The 15,116-nt window shown below is 45.1% G+C and overlaps 1 protein-coding gene across 1 annotated transcript; it reads right to left on the bottom strand.

The window, feature by feature from the left end:
- Positions 1 to 5,219: 5,219 nt before the first annotated feature.
- NKX3-1 (NK3 homeobox 1) lies at positions 5,220 to 7,620 on the bottom strand. The gene is made up of 2 exons (XM_057722721.1): positions 7,241 to 7,620; positions 5,220 to 6,030 (listed from the first exon to the last, which is right to left on the bottom strand). Exons 1-2 carry the CDS (start codon positions 7,545 to 7,547, stop codon positions 5,612 to 5,614), a joined length of 726 nt encoding a protein of 241 aa, XP_057578704.1. The 5' UTR covers positions 7,548 to 7,620; the 3' UTR covers positions 5,220 to 5,611.
- Positions 7,621 to 15,116: the final 7,496 nt, after the last annotated feature.

Below are 15,116 nucleotides of genomic sequence, written 5' to 3'. Positions count from 1 at the left end.
CTGAAGAGGCAAACCAGTCCAAAAGAGGCTAAGCAAGGGGTTTGTAGCTTTGGACATTATATTAAAAAACAAAAACCAAAAAACAAAAAACTAATGCCTGAGCCCTTTTCCAGAGATTATAGGGCAATTGGTGTTAAGTAGGGCTGGACCTCCCATGTTTTAGTAAAGACTCCCAGGATTTTCTAATGTGCAGCCAATACTGATGATCACAGGACTGAAGGGCCTCCTGCAAATGCAATGGAGACTGTAGGGCCAACTGGTATTTGAGATTAAATGCTGCTGGAGGGACTCCCCTGGTGGTCCAGTGGTTAAGACTCTGTGCTTCCACTGCAGGGGGCATGGGTTGGATCCCTGGTTAGGGAATTAAGACCCTACATGCCCTATGGTGTGGCCAAAAAAGAAATAAAGTTTAATTTAAAACAATTATTTTAAAAAGTTCTGGTGGAGGGGACTTCCCTGGTGACACAGTGGTTGGGACCCTGAGGTCCCAATGCCGGGGGCCCGAGCTCAATCCCTGGTCAGGGAACTAGATCCCCCATGCATGCCACAATTAAGAGTTCAAATGCCACAGCTAGGGAGCCCACATGCTGCAACTAAGACTGGGTGCAACCAAATACATAAATAAGTTGATTTAAAAAAAGTTCTGCCGGAATTCCACCTTCAAGAGAGCAAAGTCAGCATTTTCCCCCACACACTACTATGGATTTCTAGGCTTAAAAATAATCTATGAGCATCCTTCAGTCATTCCAAGGAGAAAATGGGACTTTCCTCTGGGTGTCACCTCTTTCTCTCTGTCTCATCACCTCCCTGTTGAGGGCAGTGCCCATCACTGGATCAGCTGGAAATAGGTGGAGAATGTCCAGTTAGAATAGGCTGCACAGCAGACCCATCCTAAATTTCCATCCTCAATCTCTCCTAAACCCCATATCAGGCCCAGAGCAAGTTCAGGAAATAAGTCCAGGCATGTCTGGAGCCTTTGTAGAGGTCAGAGGAGGACACACCATGGAGACAAGGTTCTGCTTTCCCTTGCTGACTTTTGACGGGCTGGTCTGTCTCGGAAAGTTTGCACGAAGGCCAAGTCTATGGCTAAACTCGGAGCTCTTCATGTTCCAGGACTATCATTCCTGCCCCTTTTCTTGGGCAGGAAATAACTCTTGGCTTTGACAAACAAGCCCTGGTGACACATTGGTGATGGCTGTGGGCGGAGCAGAGTCTGGGTGTTTCTGGGCAGAGCCTGGTGCTCTAAGCCTAGTCTGACCCTCTTGACTCGGATTTCCTCATTACAAGGATGGTGGTGACCATGGCGCTGAGGGTGACCAAGGCCAGGGTCTGATGTCTTATAGTGAATTCTGGGGCGCTCCACCGAGGCCCCAATACAGGGGAGAGACAGCTCCACAGCTGCTGGGAATATTGATGGTGATGATGTATAGCTTGTCCCTCAGTGGCCAGAAAGGAATGCATCACCCAAGGTTATTGCCACTTTCAGGAAGTGGCTGATGCTGTGATACAAGTACTCATCCTTTTGCCAATCTAGGACACATTGGCTTCCAGGCTTCTTAAAGTAGCAGGTGAGGACTCAGTTGTACCTGCCTTAGGGGTCAGCTTCTCCCGTTCCTCAACTCTGTGGTCCTCACTTCCTCTTGGGTGTAATTTCTGAGCTCACCGCAGCAAACCTTCTGTGTGCAACTCTTCCACCTAGGGCACCCAAGCTAAGTGGCTTTCTCTTCATGACAACCACTCCCTCAGGGGTCAGCCTTATGACATATGGTATTAACATCACCCCAGAAAAATGACTTGCTTTGTGTATAGTTAGAAGGAAAGCTCTTATCAGGTGTGCATCTTTGACATTTATTTCTCCTTCTGGCAGCTATGGCTTTCCTAAGGAGCCCTGGAGAGGACCAGTGGGACCTCCAGTGACAAAGCTACAGTGACTCTAGAAATTTGCACCTGAAGTAACTTGAGAGACAGATGGAAAAGGAATTCCGAATCTCACAGACTCGCTAAGGCGAGGTGCTGGAAGAAGACAGGTATGAGATTAGCAGAGACATTGAAGGAGAGTTGGAAAAGTGACAAGGAAGAGGAGGCAGGGAACTTTCTTTTGAGATGAGAGATTTTTGTTTAATTTCCTGGATTACTTTTAATGGTTAAAAAAAATAATCCACATCTGTTAATTTACTGCAAGGGCTTTTGTAATTTGAGAGCCTTCCAAGGGAGGGGAGGATGGCTGCAGATTTATGCAAAGAGTTAAGTCTCATAATGTGAACATGCAACAGGAGGCCCCACCTGTGTGTACAATGTACTTAAAGGATTAGAGCAAACTTTGAAATTATGATATGTTTTACCTAGAGTAAGCACCTTACTCTTTAAGCTTCTATTTCCTTGAAGGAGGTGGGAGGAAAGAAAACCATCAATTCTCTCAGGTAATCAGGTGCATGAGACACTCTGCTTGTGGGATTTAATGCAGGTTTAAGTGCAGGTGGATGAAGGATGTTTTACTGATGTATTTTATTTTAAACCTATTTTCAATACTTGTAATTCCAGTGCCAAGGTGTTGCTTGCCAGAGGTCCATGTGCCCTGAACGAAGGTGACATTTTCAGGGAGATGCAGGGGCCAGGGGGCCAGGGGAGCAGTCATAGTATGAGGAGCTACTGGGTGTAGAAAGGGGAATTTTAAAAGAAGTGTTGCTGTGGTCCCCATGTTCCCTTCAGGGTCTTCGAGAAATTTAAAGTAAACACCTGACATTCTCTATTTAAACCAAAGGTATCCCTGGGCTAAAAGGAGATGATTATTGTTGATTATTAAGATGACACAGACATCTCTTTCCCCCTCCATGTGAGTAACTAGTAACGGTGTCCAGAGCGTTTATAAAAAATTTACCATCCTCTGCTATGGACTAAGCTACTGCTTTTGATTATTTGGTCTCAATGCATTAGTCAGGCAGGTGGAGGGTGGGAGCACAGGGTAACCATAAAGACAGAAACTTAACAGCATGCAGTCTTTAGGAAGCAGAAAAATACACATAGATATGTCTAAAAATGACATAGTACTTTATTTTAAAAACACTCAGGTGTTGCAAAAAATACATAGAAAAATAAAGTTTGGTTGGGGTACTTTACTAAACTTCCAACTCACAGGTTTGTGTGTTACAGATTGGAGCAGAGTTTCTTATACATGTGGAGAACCCAAACTGATATATTAAACAGGATAGAAACAGGTTGTTTGGGTGAAGTGATCAGGGGGGCTCCCTCCAGTTTACCTATCAGATACGGATGCACTAGCTCTTCAAATGTTGTTCTACCAGTTTGGATATGGGTGAGTGACTAGTTCCAATGACGGAAAAGCAAGATGGATTCACCAAACCAAAGAATTTTTAAACAAAGACTTTTTTTTTTTTTCTGCAACACAATATATATCAAAGTAAAATGTTTAATACTTGCAGGTTTGGGGGTTGAAAGAATTCAATGCAGAGGGAGGGAGAAGAGTACTGACCAGAGAGTGAGCACAGAATATTTATCTTAAAAGATGTGTGAGAAGGAGAAAAGCAATTTAGGCTGCAATGCTTTCTCTGCTCCCTTTTCTTTGTGGGCAACACGTGGCATTTGACAGTATTTCGACGTGGAGCTCAAACGACAGAAAATGGGATGAAATGAGCCAACTTTCTATCAACTTTGGCAGTTTTGCCACCAACAGTAAATTGGACCTTTTTAATAGGAGGAAATTGAAAGGTTTCTCATTGAACAGAATTAAGTAGTGGGATCAAGAGATTTCCAGGCCTCGGAGTACCTCATTAGCAACTGCCTTTTTTTCATTCTGATGTCTCCCCTCTCCCACATCACCTGAGAATATAGGCTAAAAAGAGAAGGGTGGTCAAATTTCTCCTGTGCCCTCTTCTTATTCTCTCTGAAGCCACTAGGTGACTCATTGGGGGACCCCCCCCCTTTTTTATATCAATATAAGCATTAAACACAGTTCCTGAAGCATTTGGACAGCTTCATTGTTTGGTGATGGAAGCCACAATAACGTGTTTTGAAAACTCTTTCCTTTTTCTCAGCCCCTCCCTGCGAAGTGCCATCTGCCCAGTCCGCTTGCTTAGGGGACAGGGCTTTTTACGGACCAGGCCCTTTTTCTGCACGACCGGCCCCTCAGCCCTCAACTGCCACGACAGCTCCATGGCACCCAACCCTTTGCTCTGCGCTGTGTTCTTCCTTGGGTGTGAAAGCCCAATACCTCTTACCTCCTCTGCCCTCAGGCATCCCAAAGGGTTCTCAGAACTGTAACAACAGAACCACCAGAAAGTCCTAAAAAAGCAGTAGTGACATTCTGGAGCTGTCAAGTCTTTAAATAGGATTTGGGATTTAATGCCGTATATTTTTAAAGGAAAGACATAAGAATTGCTAGTTTTTTTTTTTTTTTTTAATGCATATCTTTCAGCCAATTCAGGATCTGCCCCTACTTTTTTTAGACCCAGGAGAGATAAAGCTTCGGGAAAAAAAAAGAAAAAAAAAAGACCAGATCTCAAGCTAAATAAGGAAGGTGTATGTTAGGTACAGTCAGACTAAAAGAAGCCCTTCAGTGGGTGACTGTTGTGGAAAGGGAACAAAAAATAAAAGAAGGAGGGAAGGAAGGAGCTTAAAGAATTATGGAATCTGTCATGGTGTAGTATGAATTACAGCCTGAAAACTCCAGGAACCTTCTCCTAAGTTCTCAGGCCCAGAGCAAAAATGGTCCAGAAGAGGCTTTTTTACCTTTTGCTAAAAAAAAAAAAGAAATGCAATGCCCCCCCAGTACCAGTGTGGAGACTCCTCCTTAGACCACTGTCTTGGACACACAGAGATTCTTCTGGCCTGTGCCCACCTCCTGCAGTAGGATTCTGTTTATACAGCTTGTCTTAAGACCACAGTGAGTGCTTCTTGTTCTGCTTGGGCCACCCTGTAAATACTTAAGTCGGCATATTATTTAAAAAGGAATAATAAGAAGCTTATATTTTCATCTCCTCCTACCCATCTCCATATCCTGTGCCAACCTGTGCTGAGCACAACAGGCTTCTCTGTGGGATCCTCCATTTCCCTCTCTCTTTCAGGGACAGAGAGAAACCTTGGTCATAGTCCAAGGCCAACGAGAGGCTTTTGATCTTCAGTTTAATTCAGTAGGTGACATCCTCATCTTAGTTGTCCTTTCTCCCTGCACCGTCCCCCCCCCCCCGCCCCCGCCCCTTCAGGTGTGCTCTTTTGGAGTGGATGCTCAGTTACACAAGAGGATGGAGGTGGAGGAACAGAATCCTCGGAAGTGATGAGGACAGCTCCCACAAAATCACCCAAAGTGCTGAACACAGCACTTGGCTTTATCCCTCCCCACTTGAAGAAGGTCTCTAAAAGCAAAAATGACCTATGTTTTGTGTTGGGGGAACTATTTGGATATTACATCATTCTCTGTCCCAGATCTTTCATTGGCCCACCAGTAAAGAATCTGGGATTTCCACGCAGACCTCCAAGAGGTTTGGTCTGCATGCCTCTTGCTGCCCGGTCCTCCCTGACCCTGGGCCCTACTGCCTTCCAGAGGGGCCACCTGGGGAAGGCAGTTCTTGATCCCACATGGCTGTCTGAGCCGGCATTACCAGAAAGCTGGGCTCCAGCCTGTCAAGCAGTAAAGGTAGGGGTAGTAAGGGTAGGTGCTATGCATGGAGATGAGGGAGCCCCGAGAGAAGCCCTCCTCTTTCAGAGCTGGCAAGGAAGGATGCTTCTCCAGGTCCCCCAGGTCCGAGGTGAGCTGCTTCCTCTTGGTCTTATAGCGTCTGTTCTGGAACCATATTTTCACTTGGGTCTCTGTGAGCTTGAGGTTCTTGGCCAGGTGAGCCCTTTCGGGGGCTGACAGATACTTCTGGTGGCTGAACTTCCTCTCCAACTCAATGACCTGAGTGTGCGAGAAGGCAGCACGGGAGCGCTTCTGTGGCTGCTTGGGGGCTGGAGGTGGGCTGGGTAAGATGCCCGGAGTGTTTTCACAGTCCAGCAGATAAGTCTCAAAGTGCCTATCTGGAAACAAGAGGGGAGAAACAGGGATGGAAAGGAAAATGTTACATGTTAGCAGGGAAGAGAACAGAATTCAATCCATCCTTATCTCTTCTGGTGAGTGAACACAAACAGCCCACTGTCGGCTTGGATACACTGCACTTTTTTCACAGGACTAAGGAATTCTCTGAGTGGGATGGGTGTTTATATGCAGATTATGTATTAGTTTTCTAATAGTCATCAAGACCCCAAAGTAGGAGAGGTTAGTGCTAGAACTTTCTGCCATATTGCCCAGTAGAATTAAATAGGGATTCTGGATATGTCTTGAGGAGGAGTGGGAGAGGGAGGCAGGGAAGACTCTCAGAAATAAGATACCTGGTAAAGCGGGCCCCAAAGGCATCCGGTGTTAACATCCGGGTGGCAAGAGAGGGCCTGTGTGCTGGAGAGTTCATTCTCTGGCTTTAATCCACCTTTTTTTCCTCAACCAACCCTTAGGATGCCTCATAAGAAGGGCGTCTATTGTATGGTGACGGCTGGTACCTAGACTTATCCTGGTGATCACTTTGCAGTGTATACAAAGGTCAAATTATTATGTTGTACACCTGAAACTAATAAAATCTGTTGTACGAATTTTAGCCCAATTAAGAAAAAACTGATAAGAAAGAAAATAAATCTACTCTAAATGTACCGACATTATAACTCCTGAAGACCAGAGGGGCTCCTAGACTTACCGTTTTATTGCCCGTGGGACTGGGAAGCAAAGGGCATCTTTGCTGGTTAAACCCTGACTTATTAATATTAATGTTATTATCAATAACTCGTTATATGTTAGTTATTGCAACTGCCAAGAAGTGACATGGGGCTGGCGCCAATCAAGGGTCGCGCAGTGACTGAGAGCGGTGTCGGGGTTTGCATCTAGGACACGGGAGCACGGTGGGCGCTGCGTGCGCGCTCGCCTTTGAGCCCGGGGCGCGGAGAACCCGCTGCGTAGAGCACCTTGCTGGGCGAGTCAAGCCCATGTATAAATCCTGCGCCGCCCTGACGCTAGGGCTCAGGGTTAATCTCCAAGGCGCGCCCGTAGCGGAGGCCGTGCGGGGCCCCGCATTCCTGCAGCCGGAGCTGTGGGAAGTCCACCTAGCATCCGCCTTCGCGTCCGTGCAGCCCGCGGGCCGGTGCTCCCTACCGGGGGGACCCACCCCGGCCCAGCCCGGCCTCCCCAGCCTCGCCGGCTTACCTGGCTCGGTCTCCGCTGCCTGCTCGGCCTCCCCGCGCCCGACGCGGGGCCGGGCGCTTGGCTGGTCCTCCGGCGCCCCGGCGCCGCCTCTTCCTCCCTCGGGCTCCGGCTCAGGGCCTCGCCCCGGGTCGGGCTGGCGCGGGGACTGCGGGCTGCCCGCGTGACCTCCGCGCGGATCAGCGCCGTCCCGCAGGATGTCCTGGATAAGGAAGGAGGTGAGCGGCTTGGACTGGGTGGGCGGCGCGGCCCGGTGGCTGCAGCTAGCCACCCCCGCCTCCCCCGGCCGTGGCTCGGGAGTCCGAAGCATCCCCACGGCTGGGCTCCGGCGCCCGCGCTCAGGCCCAGGCGGCTGAGCCCAGGCGGCTGAGCCCAGGCTGCGCCCGCCGCGCCCGCACCACTTTCACTTTCCCCGGCCCCGCGCACTTATAGCCCTGGGGGCGCGCCGCGCCGCCTTCCCATTGGCCGCGCGTCCGAACCGCGCGGCTGATTGGCCGTTCGGCGCTCCAGGTAAGGCAAAAGGAGAGTCCCTAGCACCGTCTGCGGCCCGTCTTCCATAGAGGATTTCTTCCCAAGTTCCTTCTCTAGGATCCTGGCTTGCCTCCCTCCTCCCTACGTCTTTTCCCAGGCTGGGAGAGAAAACCAAACCGGGGCTCTTCTGCCGCAAACCACAATATGTTTAGCTGCTTCTGGGGAATCATGATGCAGAAGAGAAATACTCCGTTTAGCTCTTAGAGATTAAGCAAAGAAACTGGTGGGGCAGTTACCACCATCCCACCTTACAGATGAGAATTCTGGGTGCCCGTTGACAAGGAAACATTGGTAGCAAAGCTGGGTCTACTAAATCTAAGGCTGTTAAAGAGACATGGCAGCTAAGTGCAGTACCTGACCCCAGGCTGGATTCTGTACTGTATCTTACTGGTAACTGATGAAAGTGGAATAGGACCGATGGCTAAAAGTATTGAATCCCTGTTACATTTACTGAAATTGATAACAGTACCGTGATTGTATAAATGAATATAATTCGGAAATAAACATTAAAGTATGTGGGGGCAAAGGCCCATGATGTATGTAACTTACCCTCAGTTGGTTCAAGAACAATAATATAGATGGATAGATAGATTCCATATGATAAAGTTGAATGGGTTAAAATATTAATTGGTGAATCTAGAAAAAGGGTATACCAGTGCTCTTTTGAACTATTTTTATTTAAGCAACTTTTGTGTGCGTCCTACTCTAAGAAACCTTTCATTCGACTGGAAACTTTTCAAAAAGATGGCATGTTGTGTGTCTGGGGAGGAGGGAAAAGGAGTGGGTTATTGTGGATAAAGCAACCGCTAGAGGGAACCACCCTGTGTAATGGGAAGGTCTTTGGCAAAGAGGGTTTTCTTCTCTCATTTTTTCATTAAAAATTTTTGTAACATTTTCTTTTGAAATAGTTATAAATTCCCAGAAACTTGCAAAATCAGTACTGCTAACTCCCCCCAATGGTGATATATTATGTCAGTATAATATAAAAACCAGGAAATTGACATTGATACACACCATTAATTAGACTACAGACGTTATTTTATTTTCACCATTTAAAAGCATGCATTCATGTGTGTATGTATGTGTGTAGCTCTATACAATTTTATCACGTGAATAGATTCTCGTAACCCACAATCAAGACACAGAATTGTTCCATCACCACAAAAGAACTCCCTGTGCTGTCTCTTTGTATTTGTGTACCCAAACCCCTTCACTCCATCACGGACTCCTGGTAATCACTAATTTGTTCTCTATCTCTGTAATTTTACTACCTGGAGAATATTCTATAAATGGAATCAAATGTTGTACAGTATGTAACCTTGTGGAATTGGGTTTTTTTTTTTTTCACTGAGTATAATGCTTCCGAGGCTACTCAGACTGTTGCATATATTAAAGTGAATACTTTTTAAAATTGCTGAATAGTATTCTACTGTATGGCTCTGCCAGAGTTTATGAACCATCCACCCACTGAAGGACAATTCATCTGTTTCCCGGAGGGCAGGGAGGGGGGCAGGTTGTTTTGTTTTACTTTTTTTTTTTTTAAGATTTTATTTTATTATTTATCTATTTTGGCTGCGTTGGGTCTTTGTTGCTGCACCCAGGCTTTCTCTAGTTGTGGCGAGTGGAGGCTACTCTTCATTGTGGTGCTCGGGCTTCTCATTGCAGTGGCTTCTCTTGTTGCTGAGCACGGGCTCTAGTCATATGGGCTTCAGTAGTTGCAGCATGTGGGCTTAGTAGTTGTGGCTCGCAGGCTCTAAAGCACAGGCTCAGTAGCTGTGGCACATGGGCTTAGTTGCTCTGTGGCATGTGGGATCTTCCCAGACCAGGGATCGAATCCATGTCCCTTGCATTGGCAGATGAATTCTTAGCCACTGCCTCACAAAGGAAGCCCTGTTTTACTTTTTTGAATGAAAGTGCTGTGGAGGTTTTTGTGTTAACACGAGTTTTCATTTCTCTGGGATAAATGTCCAGGAATACAATCACTGGGCTGTATGGTAATTGCAAGTTGAGTTTTTTTTTTTAATAAATTCATTCATTTATTTATTTATTGGCTGCCTTGGGTCTTCGTTGCTGCACATGGGCTTTCTCTAGTTGCAGCGAGCGGGGGCTGCTGTTCGTTGTGATGCGAGGGCTTCTCATTGCAGTGGCTTCTCTTGTTGCAGAGCACAGGCTCTAGGCGCACAGGCTTCAGTAGTTGTGGCACATGGGCTCAACAGTTGTGGCACACAGGCTTAGTTGCACCTCTGCATGTGGGATCTTCCTGGACCAGGGATCGACTCTGTGTCCCCTGTATTGGCAGGTGGATTCTTTTTTTTTTTACTATTTTTTTTTAATTTTTTTATTTTTTGGGGGGTACACCAGCTTCAATCATCTGTTTTTATACACATATCCCCGTATTCCCTCCCTTCCTTGACTTCCCCCCCTCGAGTCCCCCCCACCCTCCCCGCCCCAGTCCTCTAAGGCATCTTCCATCCTCGAGTTGGACTCCCTTTGTTATACAACTTCCCACTGACTGTTTTACAGTTGGTAGTATATATATGTCTGTGCTACTCTCTCGCTTCGTCTCAGTTTCCCCTTCACTCCCCCGCCCCTTCCCATACCTCGAGTTCTCCAGTCCATTCTCTGTATCTGCATCCTTGTTCTTGTCACTGAGTTCATCAGTACCATTTTTAGATTCCGTATATGTGAGTTAGCATACAATATTTGTCCTTCTCTTTCTGACTTACTTCACTCTGTATGACAGATTGTAGTTCTATCCACCTCATTACATATAGCTCCATCTCATCCCTTTTTATAGCTGAGTAATATTCCATTGTATATATATGCCACATCTTCTGTATCCATTCATTTGTTGATGGGCATTTAGGTTGCTTCCATGTCCTGGCTATTGTAAATAGTGCTGCAATAAACATGATGGTACAAGTTTCTTTTGGGATTATGGTTTTCTTTGGGTATATGCCCAGGAGTGGGATGACTGGATCATATGGTAGTTCTATTTGTAGTTTTTTAAGGAACCTCCAAATTGTTTTCCATAGTGGCTGTACCAACTTACAGTTGGCAGGTGGATTCTTAATCACTGTGACACCAAGGAAGTCTGGCAAGTTTAGTTTTGTAAAAAACTGCCAAACTATCTTCCAGAGTGCTTGTACCAATTTTAGATTTCCACTAGCAATGTATGAGAGTTCCAGTTTCTCCACATCCTCATCAGCATTTGGTGTTATCATTGTTTTTTATTTTAAGCATTCTAAGAGGTGCATAGTGATAGCTCATTGTGGTTTTAATTTTTAATCTGCATTTCTCAAATGGCTAGTGATATTGACATTTTTTTCATGTACTTATTTACCATCCATATCTCCTCTTTGGTGAAATATCTGTTCAACTTTTTTACTCATGTTATTATTGGATTTGGGGGGAGTTGCTGCTGAGTTTTGACAGTTTTTTAATATGTTCTATATATGTCTTTGTTGAATATGTGGTTTGCAAGTATTTTCTCCTAGTTTTTAGCTTGTCTTTCCATCTTTTTAACAGGATATTTCACAGCACAAAAGCTTTTAATTTTGGTGAATTTTTATTTTATAGATTTTGTTCTTGGTATCATGCCTAAGAATGCTTTATTTATTCCTAAGTACTGAAGATGCTCTCCTGTGTTATCTTCTAAAAGTTTTATATTTTGCTTTAAAATCCATGATCCATTTGAATTAACGTTTAGGTTGAGTGGCCTATTTTCATTTTTAAAATTTGGAGCTGGGTGGCATTTCAAGTCAGAGGGGAGAATGTGAATTATTTAATAACTAGTACTACCATTTGGAAAAAATAAAGTTCTATTCTTATAACAAAATAAATCCCAGGTGGCTCAAAGATTTAAAACATAAACAGGCACATGAAAAAATAGTTTAACCACACTTACCATTAGGGAAATGCAAATCAAAACCACATTAAGATACCTTCTTTCCACCTACCAGATTGACAGAGGTTAGAAAGATGAATGATGTCTAGTGTTGGTGGGTGTGTGAGGAAGAGTTGCTCCCATACTGTTGGAACTGTTGGAGAGAGAGGAAGTTAGTTTTGTATATTTGGATGGCAACTTGGCAAAATCAGTCAAATTTAAAACTGGGTGTATCCTTTGACACAGGTATTCCATGCTTAGAGATTTACCCTAGAAATTCTACAAATACACAGCATGTTGGCTTGGGAACATATCCTCAGTTTGGTCAGAGAGTGATTCAAGCTTGCAAAAAAAAATGTTATAAAATGAACTAATTGTGTAAAAATACAGTCCCAGGTTATCTGTAGAATATTTTACATTTGAGCATTTTAACATATAAAAAAATCTGGAACAATAGAAACATCTCAATAGAGCATTTACCTCTGGTCAGTGAGATGGAGATAGCAGATTGGGAGAAGAGGAGAGTGGAACAGCATGCATTTCCTTGCACTAATTATAATTTTTAAAATTAAAAACTGAGCGCTAGAGCTGGGCTTGGGCTCCATTCTCCCACCTCCTCCTCCTCCTCCTCAGATATCAGGTGTTCCTTCAGGATGGGGACACAGCCCCACCACTTTCCCTTACATCGCTTCACATGTTGTTCCTTTGGTGCTTGGTATTTTGGATGTTTATGTGGATGGGTCTTCTCCTCGAGCAGGGAGTGTGTCATCCTCTTATTTACACTATCCCTAGTACAGTTATTTTTTGACACACATGAGGCACTCCATAAATATTTGCTGGTAGATGTCCAGCTTTAGGTACTGTGAGGCATCTCACTAGCTAGCAGCGTTGTCCGTAAGGGACCACAGGTCCCAAGGCACATCCCAGTGTAAGGTCTGTCCTCCCCTCTTTGCCATGTCTATCCAGCTTAAACTGGATGAAAATGATAGGAATAGGAAGACACAAGGGGCTGTTGTAGGCTTCTTTAGATGGAATCGAGCTCTGGAGAAGAATAAACACCCCCTTTGAAAAATGCTCCCCTCCAAATGCCTGGAATGCAACACTTGCAAGTAGTAAGGGGGAGTTAAGTTGTAGATAGAATTCAAGTTGCTAACCAGCTGACCTTGGCATGGGAAGATTATTCTGGAGTATCCAGGTGGACCCCATGTAATCACAGGGCCTTTATAAGCAAAAGAAGGAGGCAAGAGAGTCAGAGTCAGAGAAGGAGAGGTGACACTGAAGTAAGGTTAGAGTGATGGGAGGTGAGAAAAACTCAACTGGCCCTTGCTGGCTTTGGAACGGAAGGCAGGGGACATGTGAACCAAGGAATGTGGGCAGCCTCGAGGAGCTGGCAAAGGCAAGAAGTGGATTCTCCCCTAGAGCCTCTAGAAGGAACACAGCTCTGCCAACATCTTGATTTTAGCCCAATGTGACCCATTTCAGACATCTGACCCCTAGAAACTAATACAGGGGCATTTATAAAGGGATGCAGAAATGATGGGAGAAGATTACCAGCTCTGCCTTCATATGAACTTTGGGGCTTTTTTGAAAAATGTGAAATATACTTTTAGATCCATAATCCTGTCTCTTTATTTCTTTTTTATTTTTTTTAAAGATTTATTTATTTATTTTTGGCTGCGTTGGGTCTTCATCACTCTGTGTGGACTTTCTCTAGTTGTGGCAGCAGGGGCTACTCTTCTTCGTTGCAGTGTGCAGGCTTCTCATTGCCATGGCTTCTCTTATTGTGAAGCATGGGCTCTAGGCATGCGGGCTTCAGTAGTTGCAGCACGCAGGCTCAGTAGTTGTGGCTTGCGGGCTCTAGAGTGCCGGCTTAGTAGTTGTGGCGCATGGGCTTGTTTGCTCTGCGGCATGTGGGGTCTTCCCAGAGCAGGAGTCAAACCAGTGTCCCCTGCACTGGCAGGTGAATTCTTAACCACTGCACCACCAGGGAAGTCCCCCATCCCTTCATTTCTTCTTTGTATATTTTCTTTCAGTCTTCAGCCATATACAATTGTTGGATAACTGTAATTTTGTATCTTGTTTTTTCCTTCTGACTTCATATTACATCATGAGCATTTATTTATATATTGTTCCATTACATATTTTAGAAGCCATCTAGATTCAAAGATATTAAGAGCTAGAAGGGATCTGGGTATCATCTCATAAAATTTCTTGGTTTTCTAGGAAAGAACCTGAGTGGTTGTTTTTTTGTTTGTTTGTTTTGGCCATGCCGTGTGGTTTACGGGATCTTCATTCCCTGACCAGGAATTGAACCCAGGCTCAGCAGTGAAACCACTGAGTCCTAACCACTGGACCACCAGGAAATTCCCAAACCTGAGATTTACAGAGACAATAGAACTGTAGGTGGAAACTATACAAGCCCAAACACTTCCACTGCATCACCTTCCATCCTTCCTTCCACCCCAATCTGCATCCAGTGCTACCCTCCAGTGTGGAAAGTGGGAGCAGAGCTTATAGAATTGTCCTCTTTAAGTGTGTTTTTAAATGTACTTGGAATTTATTCTAAGAAAATATGTAACACGTGCAGACACAGAAGTGATTGTTGTGAAGGAAGAAGTGTTTATCCTCACAGATCCCCAGAAACAGGAGGCACAACACACTCTGCAGGGCCACATGGGGAAGCACCAGGGTCAAGAGGCAGAAAGGGCAAGGAGAAAGCGTGGACATAGCCTTTAATGTGGTTTGCATGGGAAGGAATGGGCAAGGCTGAGCAGACTTAGGATTGGGTAGTTTGAATAAGTTTGGCAGGCTCTAGGCTATCGGGGTGGTCACTAGTTGTCCATAGTTGGCCCTGGCATGATTTTGGGCAGGGGAAATATTGGCTTGGTGTGTGAGAGTTAGATGAAGGAGATGGTTGGGGCTATGAACTCCGTTGGTTGATTTGCATATCAAAGTTGTGTTCACAGGCAAGTTGTTTGCTGTCTCTAGGAATGAATGAACTCTGATGGTCCCTCCCTGGGTGCCACAAGGTCCCAGATGTCCAAGCATCATAAAATATGGAAAATAAAAAACATAATTAATGTAAAATGCACCATTGTCATAGCATACATTTTTCTTTTAGAATGCATTTCAAAGCCTTCTGGGGGTAACCACACCAAGTTTATACTTTACCTAAACACATCATGCTGTACATCTTCCATGGAGGCACTTGTGTTGGCTCTGCTAATTCAGAAAGACAAAAAGAAGGAAAAAAGAGAAACCAATCCCAAACATCACCACAGCAGAGAGGACTAAAAGCCTTCCACCAGTCAACGAGGTTTATAAGATTTCTGAGGAGGTAGCAGTTTCTGATGTCCAGATGGAGGTGGGAGAGGTTGAAGTCTAATCCCAAGGTCTAACCCAGTTGATAGCAGAGCTGCAAGGGTAAATGTTCAGTTGCAGTGTTCCTTCCCTAAATGCTCC

This window comes from Hippopotamus amphibius, chromosome 2 (genome assembly GCF_030028045.1).
Source record: "Hippopotamus amphibius kiboko isolate mHipAmp2 chromosome 2, mHipAmp2.hap2, whole genome shotgun sequence".
NCBI classification, from domain to species: domain Eukaryota; kingdom Metazoa; phylum Chordata; class Mammalia; order Artiodactyla; family Hippopotamidae; genus Hippopotamus; species Hippopotamus amphibius.
Note: the sequence above shows the minus strand (reverse complement) of the source record. Positions and strands in the feature narration are given on the sequence as shown.

Excerpts from the sequence above, each read along its gene's own strand:
- NKX3-1 (XM_057722721.1), bottom strand. The coding sequence starts at position 7,547 with ATGCTTCGGACTCCCGAGCCACGGCCGGGGGAGGCGGGGGTGGCTAGC. Across the intron at positions 6,031-7,240 it reads GGCAGCGGAGACCGAGCCAG|ATAGGCACTTTGAGACTTAT; the intron begins GTAAGCCGGCGA and ends TCTTGTTTCCAG.